General features: G+C 38.8%; 2 protein-coding genes across 9 annotated transcripts in view; one reads left to right on the top strand and one right to left on the bottom strand.

Moving 5' to 3' along the window:
- The window catches only part of CSPP1 (centrosome and spindle pole associated protein 1), a 66,640-nt gene extending 63,116 nt beyond the window's left edge, over positions 1 to 3,524 (bottom strand). For 6 of the 8 annotated variants that reach the window (XM_065053694.1, XM_065053700.1, XM_065053697.1 and 3 more), the window contains exon 1: positions 3,327 to 3,524. The gene's annotated coding sequence lies outside the window, so the exon portion shown is untranslated. Of the gene's footprint in view, positions 1 to 2,782; positions 3,280 to 3,326 lie in introns of those variants that run through there. The other 2 variants (XM_065053695.1, XM_065053696.1) reach the window with 2 other exon arrangements.
- Positions 3,525 to 3,820: 296 nt separating this feature from the next.
- On the top strand, positions 3,821 to 12,984 carry COPS5 (COP9 signalosome subunit 5). The gene is made up of 8 exons (XM_065053716.1): positions 3,821 to 4,051; positions 4,137 to 4,371; positions 6,855 to 6,983; positions 8,166 to 8,231; positions 8,939 to 9,024; positions 9,702 to 9,813; positions 10,552 to 10,700; positions 12,589 to 12,984. The coding sequence occupies exons 1-8, from the start codon at positions 3,894 to 3,896 to the stop codon at positions 12,671 to 12,673; spliced, it is 1,020 nt and encodes a 339-aa protein (XP_064909788.1). The 5' UTR covers positions 3,821 to 3,893; the 3' UTR covers positions 12,674 to 12,984.
- The last annotated feature ends 4,271 nt before the right edge of the window (positions 12,985 to 17,255 follow it).

The raw sequence follows: 17,255 nt of genomic DNA, 5'->3' as shown, positions 1-17,255 counted from the left end.
TTAGAATGTTTTCCTTTAAACTGTTTCTCTTACATTAATGCCATAGTTGGATTCCTAATATAAAATTATAATATAGTTTAAAAGGAGGCAGAACTAGGACAACCTATTTACAACTCCTAGTGGTAATACAGGACAATCAACTCCAAAAATAAACTCCCCCATCTGATTTGCCCTAAATCTTTAATCTCATTAGTTTTGCACACTGATAAAAGATAAAAGAAATCTAAAAGAGGCTAAGTTTCCAGGCACTGATAAATTTTATTTAGCCTATTAGGTTACATAAGAATAATGAAAAAAATGTTCTGAATGGATGAAACAACTTGTCATGCTAAAGAATTTAAAAGTTGGCTGCAGGGCCACCAAGAGCAAAATGACCACACGCAGAAGGAGGCACTGTGAGAAGTCTTCCCAAAAGCTTCTAACATCTGCATTTCTTACCTCTATTTACAATAACATTTATAAACTCTAGAACTGTTTCCAAATCACTGTATTGAAATGGTACCAGACCCATTCTGGGAGAGGATACAAGTGAAGGAATATTCGCAGTATTTTTTCTATCTAGCACAAGGAACACAATTAATATTCTAGCATTTTGCACTCCTATCATATTTCTCAAAAAAGCAACATAATAATTTAAAAAACAAAGACAAAGTTACAGTTGAACTACACAGGCAATTCAATTGGTGTGAAGAAAGCTCATAACTCCAAGCCTTGGAGAACACTAAAACCACTAATACTAGAGTACTGTTGATTCAGCATACCTTTAATACAGATAAATAGCCAGGAAATGTGGCAAAATGCCCCTCAGAAAAAAGCTAGATATTTTATGTCTTACACCCTTCTGCTTGAGTTGATCTGCTTAAAATATGCAAGGGTACAAACTTTATAAGATAAGCAAAAAAAGGTATATTACATTGAAAGAATGAAAAAACAAAAGTTACATATCCTAGGCAAAGGATATGTAAAAAAATTTAAATGTAAGGCATACACAAATATCTTCCTGAATATTAACCAATTTTATCATCTACTGTATCAAGTAAAGAGATAGTGACTAATTACAACAAAAATAAAGAAACAATACATTTATATCTAAAAAGAGTGCTACTGCAGCCCCCAGTTAAGCAGCGAACTCTCTCGGAGGTGACAGCACTAAACTCACAGCAAACCATTAACTTCAGACTGGCTTCACATTACTGCATAAACGTACCCAGGTAAAGCCTGCCACTCTAAAACCACTTCAATTCAAAATAAAATAATCTATTTTCAGTTTAGCAACGTGTCTGAATGCATTTTGTGCATTTCTAGAACCTTGCAATTATTACATTTACTAAGTGACAGATTCAAAACTAAGCTTGGAGACATGGCGCCATGGGCACATGCACAGAGCAAAAGGGCAAGTCAGGATGTGCTGTAAACATCTGAAAACCCAAGGATAAACCATAAGCCCCCAAAATTACAAGGTGCAACACCATATTTTTCATGTTTGTTTGTTTTAACACAATATTATGTAAATACTATTAAAAAAAATGTTTTGTAGCATAGATCTATCAGCTCTCCCTTTAGCTCTTCTATCTTTAAATCTTGGAAGTATTTGCATTCCCAAAACACTATATTATTCAAAGTGAAATTGCATTAAACATACTGCTACCATATACCAAACTACTGCCTGAAAGCATCCCATAAAATATATTTAACAGGTTCTCACTTTTGAGAAGACTTTAGTGTTTTATAACCTTTTTTTCTTTTGAACTGGGAGTTTGCACAAAAGCAACTCTGAGTAATTAGAGTCAGCCAGGCAGACTACAACTTAACCAAATTCACCAGGCAATAGAAAGGATATAGATATTCAACACAATAAGTAAAGTTTGAACATTATCTTTTTATTAGATCTATACTCGAATTGATTTAATAATGCACGTCTCTGTATTCAAGATATTCAAAACACCTATTTGCATGTGTTGTAGTGTGTGTACTATATTTGCATATTGTGTATCACCCAAAGGAACACTTACTGCATTCCTTTTTATTCTTTCCCTCCTATTTGCTCAAGAAAACAGAGCACAAAATTTAAAGTCAGCACATGTTAAGTAGACTGATTTCATCTATTCTGTGTTACAATAACACTAAAATGGCACCAGAGAAACTGGCAAAATGGCAATTCACATTCATATAAACTGCAGCAGGAGTGGCAAGGATGGAAGTGCTTTAAAAAAAGCAACTATATGAATATTAGGAAACACGTCTTAACAGAAGGGGTTGTCAGGCACTGGAACAGGCTACCCAGGGAGGTGGTTGAGTCACTATCCCTGAAGGTGTTGAAAAAATGTGTAGATGAGTCTCTTGGGACCATGGTTTAGTGCCCAAGTTCGGTTATGGTTGGACTCAATGATCTTAAAAGTCTCTTCCAACCAAAATGATTCTGTTTCATAACTGTACTTACAGATTATATGGTCCCATAATTGCGTCACTAAGAAATATTTTTCAAAGTTTCACTCAAACTTCCTAAGGTCTTGTAACAGCTGCTTCCCTGTCCCTTTGAATGGCATTTAGAATAAGCTCATGCTGCCAGAGATGTATCTCCTGTACCTTTCACCTTACTTTCTTTTCAATTCTTTCCTGAAAAAGCACAATACATTCCAGGGCCTGGATATTCACAATCGATAAACTCTGACTAAAACTACCAGACTGTGAGGACAATTAACCCTCAGAACAACCAACGAGTCTGGGGAATCACTTCCCCTCGCCATGTGGGTGTATTTACTCTTCCAGAACACAGACTGACCCAAACCCGCGTTAATGTCGGAAAACTTTCAGGTCCAGGAGATCGAGTCCATTTCTCCAAGCGTGACAGCCCGGGGAAGCGCCTCTCCCTGAGCTCCGGCCGGGCCTCCCACCCTCCCTCAAGGGCAGCATTTCTCCGCCGGCCCCGGAAGCACCGACCCCCTCGGGCCAGGTGTGAGGAGCCGGCGGCCGCGGGCCCGCCGGGGAGGCGACACTCGGGACTCGGCCCCTTTAAGGAACACGGCGCCGTTGTCAGGCAACGGCCGCACAACAAACAGCTCCCACCGGAAGGCCTGGCAGAGCCCTGCTGCCCCCCACCCTCCCGGGGATACCCAGTGACCCGCCACCGTGGCCCGAGTCCCGGCCGCCGCCCCCCAACCCGCTGCCCGCGCCGCCCCCCGCCCCCGTCCCGTCCCGCCCGCCGCAGGGGAGAACGGGAGCACGTCCAGGGCTGGGAAGCGGACGGGCGTTCGGGCCCCGCGCGGCGGACCGGACCGGGCTGGGCGGAGCGGGGTCCCGGGCTCCATCCCTACCACACCGCTCACCGGCGCCGGCGGCCGCTGCTCGCTCCGCGTCCCGCGCGCGTTACCGCCTCCCCGGAAACCGGCGGGCGGCGCCGAGCAGCGCCCCCTGCTGCTCTGGAGGGGGGCGGGACGCGATACGGCCCGTAGCCGCCCGTGACTCGCCACCTCCCCGGGCGGGGGCAGCGCCGGGCTCGCACTAGCGCGGCTTCAACCAGCGGCAGCGAGCGGGAAGGCAGGCGGCGGCAGCAGCAGTCTCCCCTCAGCCGGGGCCTTCGCGGGCCGCTGGCTGTGAAACACTGCTTGGCTGGCCGAGCGGCGCGGAGGGAGAAGGCACCGCGGCCCGCGAACGGCTCTGCCGGGCCGCCGCATGCTGTGCCCGGAGCGGCCCCGCTAGGACCCGCAGGCTCCAGCAGCCGCTGCACGGACCCGGCCGGGACACAGAGCCCAGCGCTCCCGCTGGGGGGCGCAGCGCTGCGCGCCCCGCGCCTGCGCGGACTGTACCACCTTTCCCCGCGCCCCCCGCCGCTGTTGGTTCCGCCGGCGACTCGGTGAGGCGGGCCAGGGCCCGGCCCGGGGCGGCGGGGGGCGATGGCGGCGGCGGGGAGCGGCCCCTCCGGGAGCGGGATGGCGCAGAAGACTTGGGAGTTGGCCAACAACATGCAGGAGGCGCAGAGTATCGACGAGATCTACAAGTACGACCGCAAACAGCAGCAGGAGATCCTGGCGGCCAAGCCCTGGACCAAAGAGTGAGTGTGCGAACCGGGCCGGGCGGGCGGCGAGGGCCGGGTGGCGGGGCCAGCCCTGACGGCCTGCTCGGCCTCTCTCTTGCAGCCATCATTACTTCAAGTACTGCAAGATCTCTGCGCTGGCGCTGCTGAAGATGGTGATGCACGCCAGGTCCGGAGGCAACCTGGAGGTGATGGGGCTGATGTTGGGCAAGGTGGACGGGGAAACCATGATCATCATGGACAGCTTCGCCCTGCCCGTGGAGGGCACCGAGACTCGCGTCAACGCTCAGGCGGCCGCCTACGAGTACATGGCTGCCTACATTGAAAACGCGAAGCAGGTAAGGGGAGGTGGCAGGGAGTGTTTCTCTCCCCGCGGTGAGGAGGCTGCGGATCTGGTAATCGCACAGGAACATGCTGTGGGGCTTGCAGGTTTTCCTGCGGCCCCTCCTCCCGCTGTGGGAAACTGGCTGTCCAGTTTCTTTTCAAACGTGGCTAAGAGGACTTGTGTCAGCAGCGAGGAACACAGGCTCCTTTAAACATTCTCATGTATATATTTCGATGTTTTACAGGAGGTCGTAAAGTACTGGGTTCTCCTTTATAAACATTTTCATTGCTCAGGAAGTGTTTTTGTGGCTGCAGCTAATGGCTTGTGGATGGAACAAGGGCTGAGCGTGTTTCTAAAATTACTGATAGAATACACATTTCCAAAATCAGTATGCAAAACTAAATATAAAATCTGTATGCGTTAAAGATACTATTTGTAGATAAGAAATATGACACTTATTCTTCTTGCTTTTTGAAGGCTTACTGCATAGTCATGCTGCTGTTTTTCATAAAAATAAAGATAAAACATTTGCAAAGAAAATGCCCATGAAGGAATAAGTTTCAGTGCCACTTAATTATTCATATTTGTAATCTGGAAATTCAGATGAACTGACTCAAATGTCTGTTTCCCCCTCTTTGTCACCTTTTATTCAGAGATCCGTGTCATATTAAGCCCAACTATGCAGTAGAATTCTCATATGCAGAAGAATAACACAAATATGAATCTGCTGTGTGGCTGATGTAGAAACTAGCATGGCACATCAGAGCACCTGCTGACGTGCTGCTTTCAATACAGGGCAATCCTACACTATGTGTAAGCATTGAATTAACTCTAACTCTCAAAGCTCAAGTAGTTTTGAGGCCCAGCTTACTCTTTGATTTTTCTTTAATCCTTTAAGTATTTTACACCCACCCAAATTAGAGGCCACTTACTTATTCACTGGAGATAAAAAAGAGCTCTATTTGGGTTATTTTGGAGAGGGGTACTTGTATTCACAGCCTTATATACAGATGGAGACATTTAAATAGATGTGAATTAGGTGGGATCATAACATCAGAAAAGAATAAACATAATCTAGAAGTAGGTATATTCTGAGACTTTTTAATAATACACCTCTGTTTATTATAAAATTTAGAAATAATTTATTTAATGTAGTTCCTTTTATCTGGATAGGAGTACTCATATGATAGGTGATGTTTTTTCTAGTTGTTTATATTGTACAGTTTTGTCTATAGTTGGTTTCACAATTTTGAAATGGAACTTGTTTGCAAATATAATAGCTCAGCTTTACTGGTGCTCTGGCAGAATTTGCATGCTGGCGATTCCACATTTGATTTTGGCAAACAGTTGTTCCTGGATTAACTTTTTGTAATATTAGATTGCAAGTTGATATATACCCCTGCTTAAGTGCTTTACAGATGCCAACATTACACTTTTTTGCTTCTTCATGGGCAGGATCTGGTGTTAATACAGTCAAAAAGTGTTATTTGACTTTGAAATACAACACATGTTCTTTAGTGTTTGGTTGGTCTCTCTGTCTCTATTATGGGAGTTTTAAAGAAAATAAAAATATTATTCACCAATTAAAAAATAAAGTAAGTGTTCCATTCAGTAGGCAGTTTGTGTGTTCTGTCTCGTCTTGTAATTTTTCTGATTTAACCTTCCTGGCATATTCGGTATTCAGCAAAACCAAGCAGGTGATGAATCCAAACACACAACTCACAGTTAAGAGCTGGCATATAGAGTTCTACCAGCATTACTGAACTCAGTACGGAGCAGCCAGTAAGCAATTCCTGAGAGAGGATAACAAAATTAGGTGCAATGGTGTGCATCCTCCTGTGTTTTTTGTTAATTTTGTTGGTTTTTCTTCCAGTATTTATGGAGATAGCCCAGGGATATTATTGGGAAACTCTTATTTTGAGTTTTTCTGATCGTAAAAATCTAAAAATATAAAATTATCTTTTGGCTTTCACAGCATGCACTGATAATAAATTCTGTCACTTCTTGTGTTCAAAAACTTGCCTCTCTGAAGTTATTTTTTAGACTTGCTTATAATCTCTTGATATGTCTCTGAGATGTGTTACTGTACTAAATAATTTTCTACTGACATACCATACATTAAGTGAGATTATATATGCTTATGTCATATCCACACTAAGGTGCTGAAGAGTCCCAGCTTAGGTACCATCTCACCACATGGAATCTCCTCTGCACTTCACCTGTCATTGACGAAGGAGCTTCTGGCTCCTTGAAGTTCTTAGTTCTGTGGTAGTAGCTGCAACAGAGAATGCTAGTACTACAGATTGCATGATTTCTAGAAAATAGTTTAGCAAAATGTTTAGTATTTTGTTTAGTATTAACAAGTTAGCATTGCAGGCTGTGGTATTTTTTTATCCTCTTGCAATGTTGTAGTAATGCTGGAAAGCCCAATAGAGGGCAGCTGATACTTTGAGAACAGAGATTAACACTTGGTTTGTTTTCTTCTGCTGCTGGTAGGTTGGTCGTCTAGAAAATGCAATTGGGTGGTATCACAGTCACCCTGGCTATGGCTGCTGGCTTTCTGGGATCGACGTCAGTACCCAGATGCTTAATCAGCAATTTCAAGAACCTTTTGTAGCAGTGGTTGTAAGTACTCTTGGTCGTTGATAAAACCGCATAGCAAATGATGTTGGGAGGACAAGGGGAAATTTTTTCATTTCTGTCTGTTAACATTATACTAGTGTGTATTTTGCATGATGGAAGTGTTAGATCCAAATTTTAAATTGGTATTGCTCCTTTTGCTTTGCTGGCCACATAGTGGTTGAACCAGTAGTATTGCTTACTGAGGCCATTTTCACTACATTGTTCCAGGTGTGAATAGCTCTGTACAAATCCATTCATTGCTCTTAAAGTTCTGCTTGGTACTTTTGCAAAAATTTGTTTTGAGCAATCTGTATTCAATATTTTGCAATAGAAGAAAAATCTGTTTCTTTTGTTCTCATTGTTGCTTCTGTTGAAACAGAGCAAAGCGTGTTCACAGACTTCTGTTACTTTGCATCTAAATGCCTTTTAAATTAAATCAATGGCACAGTACAAGGAAAAATACACTAGAAAATCTGTCTTTGAAGAAAAAAATCTGAGGAAATTCTGTGGGCCCTTCAGGGTCTACTTGGCTTCAAATCACATCTGAAATCGAAAGTAAACCTTATTTTAGGTACTACTTGTATAACTATTGCTACTGAAGGAAATAAAATAAAAAAGACTGAAATTACCCAAAAAGAAGGAATATACCTATGATGGTAGAACTGCATCAGGAAAGGAGAAATCACCATTAAGAAGTATTTCCACCATGTGAGCTCTGTCTTATGACACAATTTCACAGAACACTTTCCTTGGGGCTACATTTTTTTCCCCAATTATTTTTAAAATTGAACAGAGCATTAGTAAATATGTTAGCAAGGAGATTCCTTCATCAGTTTCCTGTATTTTCCATCAAAATACATCAGATCACATAATACTATTTCTTACTTCTAGTAGCTATAAGATTAAAATACTTTTTTTTTTTTTTTTTAATTAAGGTTTATTGTAGCTCTGAAGTGCAATTTCTTTAAAGTATTTGGCAAATGAGGAAAATGAGTTTGAAAAAATGGTCCATAGAAGGCTATTGTTATTCCCATGTTTTTAGAGAGTCTTATACCAACAGACGCTAACCAAGAAAGTACTGTTTATGACAAACCTAATACAATTTGCACTAATAATGTTTCTGAAATAAAACTATTGTAATAATTTATAAAATGCATATAACAAGCATTACCCATATTTCTACAGATTGATCCAACAAGAACAATATCTGCAGGAAAAGTAAATCTTGGAGCATTTAGGACATATCCTAAGGTAAATAGTTAAAATTATCTAGTGTGTGATCACTAGATTGTCTTTACATTAATAGATTGGTTCTAAAGATTACTGCAGTTTGATCATCTGACAGTTCGATCTGTTGTGCTGTATTGTATGTCACTGTTCATTCTAAAAGAAGGACATGCTGATATGCTGGTTATTGTGTGTCTTTGGATATTGATTATGTTTACAAAGGTTGACTGCTAGTTTGTTTTTCATAGATTTTTAGCAGTGTTAAATCAAACAGACTGTCTAGATAGTGGAGCTGTCCTAAAATTAAATAGCTGGATGTAGCTGTTTTTTAATGGATATAGTTGTTGATAGCATTTATCAAAATATATTTATGTTAATTCTTCTCTATAATTTTTCAGAATTAAAATGTTAATAGTGTGGTTTATATGTTGTAATCTGCTTTTCATTCTTTCTTTGATATAAGAAATTATATAATTGTATCTTAGCATCTTGTTTGAAAAATCTCAACTATGACCACTAGTTTGCTTCCAGCATGCTTTTCGATAGACCTGCAAATGTAATGACTGCTAACGAACCCACATGTAAATCTCAGATCCAAGAAAATTCAACATTTCAGGCTACCAAGGGAAATTTCATTTTCCTTAGGAATTTTTGTCAAGTGCTTTCAAAGAGCTTAAACATTTTAGAAAGTCTCAAAATTACTGTGTCATCTTTGCCCTTTGAATTTTTAGGGCTATAAACCTCCAGATGAAGGTCCCTCTGAATACCAGACTATTCCACTTAATAAAATAGAAGACTTTGGTGTACATTGTAAACAGTAAGTAACATAAAAACTACTAACTCTAGCACAAATTCCCAGGTTTTGTGTTTAGGTTAGTGATTCAGTGCAGAAAAGTGCATTTCTCGGGGTGTTTCAAATCTTGAAGTTCTTTGTTGATTCAGCGCTGTTGGTTTGGTGTAAAGGTTTTACTGTCATTTATCTGGAGATATTTTCTGTTATGAATATTAAGATGAAGATGGTTAAAAGCTTTTGCACTTGATTCCTCAATGCCTTTAAGTAGTGGTGCTTTCTTAGGGCAGGGGGGAAAGGGTCAGATGTAGATTTAGCAGCAGGGCTAATTGAATTAGAGGTGATACATGCAAAACTGCAGTCATCTGTAAGTAACAACTACAGTATTGAAGATCCCAACCATGGAATGGGGCATCGTTGCATTGCACACGAAGTTGTTAAGAGAATAATTTAAAAAAACTTTCAATCTCATTAAATAGAACACAGCAGTATGTGTGGGTTTTAGGTATGCCTGTATGAAAGCTATATGTTAAATACTTACTGAAAATCTTTTTAGAGTTGGAACTGGAGGTAACTTTATTGTTCAGTGCTTTGAAGCTATTTGCCATTCATAAGGATTTTTTGAGATGCATGTACTTCGGGTGTCACAGCCGTACGACATATTTAGATGGAAGCTTATTTTGTTTGCATGTTTTTTTTAAAAGGTATTATGCTTTAGAAGTCTCATACTTTAAATCATCTTTGGATCGTAAATTGCTTGAGCTTCTGTGGAACAAGTACTGGGTCAACACTCTCAGTTCTTCTAGTTTGCTTACTGTAAGTACCATAATATGCTATCATGTGCATATAGTAATTCATTCGTGCTGAAAGCCAGACCCTCTACTGTAAAATGCTTATTGGAACACTGATAGATACAGATCCCACATTAAGGATTTATTTGTCAGATTAAACAGTAGGGGAAGATTTTCCTAATCATTACCAAAATGTTCCTTATATCTGCTCTTTAAAAGTAGAAGGTAGGGAAAACTTATACTTAATTTTACAGAGTTCTCTATATACTTAGATTTTTGTCTTAAACACCTCTTAGCCTTATATATCTTTACAGCACTGTGATCAGTAGTGTGCCTTAAAATAACAGTATTGATTAAGTAAACGCTTAAAAAACCTGATAGAACTGTTAAAATGACGTTGCAACAGAAATACTGCAGGTAGACCTTCAGTGTAACAGCTTGACATCAAAACCTGTTTTGTGCAAAAGCCAATTTTATACCTTTTCTCTTAGTCAAAATCAACTGACTTTTACTCTTTCATAACTTAGGGCATGGGTGTAAAGTAACAATGAGTACCCATTTTAGCCTTTAGGTATTTGTCAGATGGTCAGCTTCTCTCAGCAACTCATGTGCCACTCATGTTCTGTATCACTTCAATTGCAGATACAGGTTAAAATGTGCAGTACTACAGTCTTAAAGGCTTTCTCAGATTGTTTATTTTGTGTATAAAGGCTTGAGTTTATAGCTTCGCATTCCGTATGTTTATTGCCGTCTTTCTCTTAAGAATGCTGACTACACCACTGGCCAAGTCTTTGATTTGTCTGAAAAATTAGAACAGTCAGAAGCTCAGCTTGGAAGGGGCAGTTTCATGCTGGGTTTAGAGACTCATGATAAGAAATCAGAAGACAAACTTGCAAAAGCAACAAGAGACAGGTAAGATAAGACATACTTGTGTTCTTCCCTTTAAAAGGTGTTACTTTGTTTTAAACTTTTGTCATACCTTTAATTGTAACCTAACAATTAAATTGTAACCTACCAAGATTACAGATAAGAAGGATTAGATTATAGATAGGAATGAGAGACTCCACTAGTTATTTTTGAGAGTTTAAGAATATCTTGCCTTTATTAAACCTACAGTGGCTTTTCAATCCTTGTTTCTGGGATAAATTCAACTCTAGTACATTTATTAAACAAAAAATCCCTGTTAAATTCCACAGCAAATAAAAAAAAAGATGTTTCACAGTAAGAAGTGGTGGGTGTACCTGCAAATATAATATGGTCTTTTTAAATAGAATCAGCTTTACTCTTGTGCCAGTGTCTTCTGTGCATTTGTTTCCTTGTTATGAAAAGTTAACAGCTAGAGAAACATGATCGAGTTGGGGGGGTTGACTTTATAGAAGTTGATACCCATTTAGACTATTGTAGTTGCAGAATACATTTGCCGTGGAGTTAAGCCTGTTCCTAACTCAACAAGAGCGAGGTTGAGTGATATCTCCCAGGTCCTGTAGTGAAGCAGTTACAATAGCAATGCTTTAAAGACATGAGAAGGATGGAGTTGCTGACAAGTTTGATTTTGATTCCTGTTTGGTGTCGTGTAATACTGACTGCATTTTATGTTCACATTACTCTCACTTACAGTTACTCTAAGAAATAATTCAGTCTTTGGTCATCCTACTATATTATTTCTTGCAGTGTTCCTAGAGATGTTCCTTTTCTGTTTTCATTTAGTCATCATTAGTAGTTAGTTTATAAATTGTTAGACTGGAGGGGATTGTGGTTATCATCAGTTCTACTTTCCTGTGTAACAGACGCTACTGCAGTTCCCAAAATGGATTGTAACACTAATACGGATGCATGTTCTTCAACTAATCATCTTTCCTAAGGATAGAGAAAGGAAAGTAGAAGATTTGTGCAGACGCTAGGACAATTTATTCAGTGACACCTAAATTACTTTCAAGAAATAAGGTTGCAAAGTTTGCTAAGGGATTATTTGGTGTACCTGTTTTAGGAAAAACAATGCTGTAAGACAGTAGCATAAAGGTGCTTACACTTGGCTATATGATATCTTCTCTTACTCTAAGAGCCATCTTCTAAGAGTTCATATGCAATAGCCAAGCTCTGCTCCAAGTCAGCTTCCTTTGCCTCCGATTCCTTTCTCTATGTAGTAGTAATTTGTCCCTATTCTCCATGCCTTCAGGGCTGATGGAGATCTTGCATTTGTATGTTCTCTTTGAGACATTTCTTATTTGTTAGTTTGACACTACACCCCCATAAGCCAGGCACACTTGGATCAGTAGGAATCCTCTCAGCTGTTTGGGGCTTTTACATATGTTACCTATTTTGGCTAACAACTGTCTAGCTCTAGAAACTCTTTCTTTAATGTTCTCTGTTTCTCAGAGGAGCTGTGGTTACTGTGTACCACTGGCCTGGGGTTGGGCAAAGGACACGAGGTAGAGAACAGTGAGAGTCTTCAGGTATTGGTAACAACTGGTAGCTCCATTCCCTCTGGAATTGGGGTTTTTTTTGGTTCACGTAACCAGAGAGCTCACTTTTTATTGTTAATGTAAGATGTCCTGAATTGCCAGACAAATAAGTTTTCTGGAATTGGACTTTATGTGTATAGTGCTCCTCAGCTTTTAAGCAACAAAAAGCTATTGGCAACAATGGCTAAATTGCTGTGTTTGACTTTTCCTTTCTGGACAGTTTTTAAGATTCATGGGGTTATGGGCACCCTGAACTTCCAAAACAGCTGAATATCTTCAAATAAAATGACAGTTCAGTTCACTGTTGGGCCAACATTGAATTTATGCTTGTTTTTCAGCTGCAAGACCACCATAGAAGCTATACATGGATTGATGTCTCAAGTTATTAAGGATAAACTTTTTAATCAAATTAATATAGCTTGAAGTGCATCACAGCTGATATGCATCTCCAAAACAGAAAAAGTCATGGTTTCTTTCGCTTGGACTTGCTCAATTTGGGAAATGAAGCTGGAGTGGAAAATTATTCATTTAATTTGTAGTACTTTAATATTTCCCACCTGTCTGACCAGTTTTAAAGAACAAAATGTCCTGAAATGTAGTGCAACTTTTTGTTCTTTGTCATAAAACACAACCAGTTTGGAGAATTGTTCCAAAAAACAAATGTGACTTCCTTAATTTTGGTCTTAGGTATTTCTCTCTATTATCCAACTGCAATAAAACAAATTTGAAAGCGAGTGTTTTGGAGCTTTATTTTTTTGGCAAACATTAATCTCCTCATACTCTTTTTCTTATTGTTCTGTAGAAAAATTTTGTCCACTCAGGTAACCTATGCAGCATAAGAAGTTTTACTCAGATTTTCATTTCTGTGTTTAATTTTTAGAATTGAAATCCCCTTTGCTTGTCTTTTAACAAGTTATTAAATCTAATGGAGCCTTTCCTGATTTACTTTTACTGGCCTAGCCAGAAATGGTTTCTTCTCACAGTGGTGAAATAATTAATGCATGATACAACAGTATTGTTCTGGTAGCTTCATACTTATGATGGATGTTTCATATTTCTGAGTAGCCAACTACCAGTTCCACAGTGAAACTAATAATATGATTATATGCCGTTATTTTCCTCCTGTTCACCTTCTGTTGCTTGTCATAGTCACATCTTGCATGCAGAGGGACAAAATGAAAAATTATTATCTCTGAAAATACACAGTAGGCTAATTTAGGACCAGAGATACTAAACTGCATTAATCATAATTGCTGGCTTACAACATGGTGCTGCTGCAGGGCAGATCTAAGTTTGTTTTGGAGGCTTTCATGCTGCATTTCAATAATGCAAGATGTTTGGATTTCTCTTAAGGTTTTTATCCTTAATCCTGAGTTTCCTGGGGTTTTTGGAATGTTTACTTTTGGGATAATTTATAACATGCTTTATACAGTATGCCTTTACACTTTATACCTTGAAGTAACTGATATTCCTTTTCAACTTTAATTCTGCCTTGATGTGGGTTTTGTTTTTGTTTTGGTCTGGAAATTTTAATAGCCATTACTCATTTGGGGCTTTTCATCCAAATGGATTTCAATGTATTTGAAGCCAAGATGCAAGTTATACAATGGAAACTTATCATTCAGCTGGAAAATGCAGATACTCTGAAGCAGAAATTCATCAAGAGTTTTAAAGCAGCAGCATCCAACAGTATAGGAAAAATACATTTGATTTGAACTAGTAAAGTTGTGATAATTATCAGATGTGCAGTTTGATAGAGAACAATTTTAGGCAGATGTAGGACTTGTGCATGCACAGTTCATTTATCTTGCATATACCTGTCGTGTATCTATCTGATATATAGAGATATGTATAAATGAAAATAAGCACTATAAATGAAAATAAGTAACTAATGGAAATAGAAACACCTCAAGTTTATATGTATATGGTATATGTATATGGTATATGTATCTGAGGTAGAAATACCTCCAGATCTCACATTTTATATGTAGCCAAGACACTTGAAGTACTGAACTTTTGCTTTTAAGTCCAATGTAAACACCTAGATTACCTAGTCAGTAGATACATTCTTAACTAATCTGTGAAATGTAACATCTTTATTCTGGCTGCATTTGCTTTAGCAATGTCTATGGATAGTATTTAACAAAACTCTAAAAAGCTAAACTAGGTGATGAGGCTATTAGGGCCATCTTTTTTTTTCTAAATAATTGTGCATCCAGCAGCCCCCAGTTGTACCACTAAGCGCTCAGATTTTCAAAAACTCAGCACTTACTCAGAGGGAAATGGAAGTTACTAGATGTTAAGACTTTCCCTAAGTCTCTTACATAGATGTTTACCAGAGACTAAGCCTTTCTGAAGGATTACCCCTAATTGGGAGTTTCAAGCAATAATTTCAATACACTGAAGAAAACTAAATTTTAGAAAATGTTTTGGTCCCCAAAACTGCCACTGTTAGCCACCAGTATCTGGATTTTGTTACCAACTCTGTAATCTTTACTCTTACAAGCAATCTTTGTATGAACAACCTCACTGAAGTCAAGAAATATTTTTGCTTTAGAAAAAGCTAATAAAAAGACTAACCTTAACCTTTTGCTTTTGAGCAGAGGCTGAGGTTCTTCAGTAATCCCTTACCTGACATTCACACCAGGCCAGAAGAAATATTCCTTGAGCTTTTCATAAATTATCTTTGATTCTCGTACTGGAATTATAGGCAGCTGTGAGCTGGCTACCACAGCTCTGTTCACCGTCTATCTTTGATATTCCCTGGAAAACTTCCCTCACCTCACACTGTCTCTGTCCAGACCCTATTCTACAAGGGACTCTTATTTTCCTTGCCTTTGGAGGCAGTTTGTGCACAAGAGCTCAGACTAAGTAGAAAGAGCTCTTTTTAATTTGCTATTTAGTAAATGAAGCATAATTTTCTTGCATTTCTATCACTTGTGCCTTTATAAAGCCTCGACTGCGTCTGGGTTTGGATATTTTGTTTTGACCATTAACTTGTCTAGTGTTTCATGAAACTTCAGCGCAACAGGCTGTTCCTGCAGATAAAGTAGCTTTACAAGGTGTAAGGTTGCCTTGAGCTTGGGTAGTGGATCGTTCCTGCAAAGTGCAGAGCATGGCCCCCAGGTATACAGTGTTTCTGTATTACTTCTCGATTCATTATGAACTGTAAGGTCAGTTGATTATTTAATGTTGATTATTAAAAATGTCAGAATCCAAGTTGTAAAGCTAATTACTGACATGTTCCTATTTTGTTCTTAAGGTTAAAAATATACTAAATATAATTAAACACTATTTTACTTATTTTCTCCACTTTGCTAAATTTTGGAGGGTTTTTTAATCTTAGGTTCGTGTTTTAAAATAAGCTTAGTATGTTACTTTCTCTTTGACAAATGTGCTATTTATTTTATCTATTTGCTGCACCCCAAAAAGTCCAAATCAGAAATGGACTCTCATTATGCTACTAACCTATAATAAACATCATAGGTTTATTTACCATATTTAAAGTATTTCAAAGTACTTATTGAAATCCCAATATAAAAGGTTTTCTATATCATAAACTAGGTTAAGATAAAACGATAAAAACGAACACTTTGAAAAGTATAAAACCAGACAAAATTTAAATACTACAGAGTTGAGCTAGCATCATTTTAAGGGTGCAAGTCCCTAAGATGTGAAAATTTTTAGAATATGGGGTGATAATACGTAAGATTAATTGCATACATGTAACTTTTTTTTCTTGTGTCAAGTCTTGAAGAACTGGCATCAGAGAGTCTCCAGTTAGTTGAAGGATTATTCTGGTAAAAACAATTACGCTAAGCCTTTAAGGAATTAATGAAGTATCTTGTTCCTCAGGGTGTATTTTTTTATGAGCTGTAGTTTTACTTTTCAGAACCTAAGAATAATATCCACAAGGAAATATGTAATTTGGGAAGGTTAATTTTGACCCTCAGATGAAACTTCTAACATAGGAAATATTTGCTGTGACATTTGGTTTGTTTTTAATTATGAAAAACTGCTTCATACAGGGCTTTCTGAAAACTACAGTATTCTGGGAAGTAGCATGGTCCAGTGGATAGGTCACAGGACTGCATCTCGGGAGACCTGAGTTCTCTTCCTGGCTTTTCACAAACCAGGAGTGCAGAAGCTTTAGCAAGGCATTTTTGCCAGAGCTAGTGCCTGTTTTCCTCTATGAAATAATAAGATTGATCTTTGGCCTTTTAAAAATACAGATGAGAAAGGATATGTATTAGCATTTTTATGCCCTAAAGGTCATCGCTACATCTCCAGTTTGTCAGACATTACCACCTTAAACAACAATTTTTAATAATGCTGCTAGTGAAGAATGCTTACTCTTTTGTGTAGTCTGCCTGTTTACATCATCCCAGATAGGAAATGCCCAAGCCCTTTGAGGAGATTATAAATGAATTAGTTTAGGAACTCTTCATTTTCAGCTGAAACATGCATTCAACTCCTATGTAATTTGTCCATCATTTCCTGTGTGAATTTCTGTTTGGCTTAGACCCAATTACCTTGGGGCTTGTGTATAACTGCAGTGGCACTACTTTATTATAAAAGGAAATTAATTTATGTGCCTGCTTCTAATGACATGCAATCTTTAGTAATTACAACCATCTGAACTTTCTTCTTCAGCTGAAGACACATTGCATTTGCTTACGATGTCATTTGAGGTTGGAATTAAGCTTATTTTTTTCAGTCTGAATTCCATGAAGCTGGAGATAGATCTGGAGAAACCCAGAGTTACTAATATGGCAGATATTCTTCCACCTCAAACAAGGTGTATGTATTCTCTATGGTGATACAAACTCCAAACTAGCTCCTCGTTATACCAAGTTTTTGTTGCATGTCTTCCTTTTCCTCTTTAAATATTCTTACGACAACTAGGTAGAATTCTGAAAGTGGCAAAAATGGATAACACAAACATCATCCAGGGACAAATAACATGTAAATAACATCTTACATGTATTTAAGAACAAAGAATGGC

This window comes from Columba livia, chromosome 2 (genome assembly GCF_036013475.1).
Source record: "Columba livia isolate bColLiv1 breed racing homer chromosome 2, bColLiv1.pat.W.v2, whole genome shotgun sequence".
Lineage (NCBI taxonomy): Eukaryota > Metazoa > Chordata > Aves > Columbiformes > Columbidae > Columba > Columba livia.
The sequence above is the reverse complement of the archived record's forward strand: the minus strand, read 5'-3'. Positions and strand labels throughout refer to the sequence as shown.

Excerpts from the sequence above, each read along its gene's own strand:
- COPS5 (XM_065053716.1), top strand. The coding sequence starts at position 3,894 with ATGGCGGCGGCGGGGAGCGGCCCCTCCGGGAGCGGGATGGCGCAGAAG. Across the intron at positions 4,052-4,136 it reads GCCAAGCCCTGGACCAAAGA|CCATCATTACTTCAAGTACT; the intron begins GTGAGTGTGCGA and ends TCTCTCTTGCAG. Across the intron at positions 9,025-9,701 it reads TTTGGTGTACATTGTAAACA|GTATTATGCTTTAGAAGTCT; the intron begins GTAAGTAACATA and ends TTTTTTTAAAAG.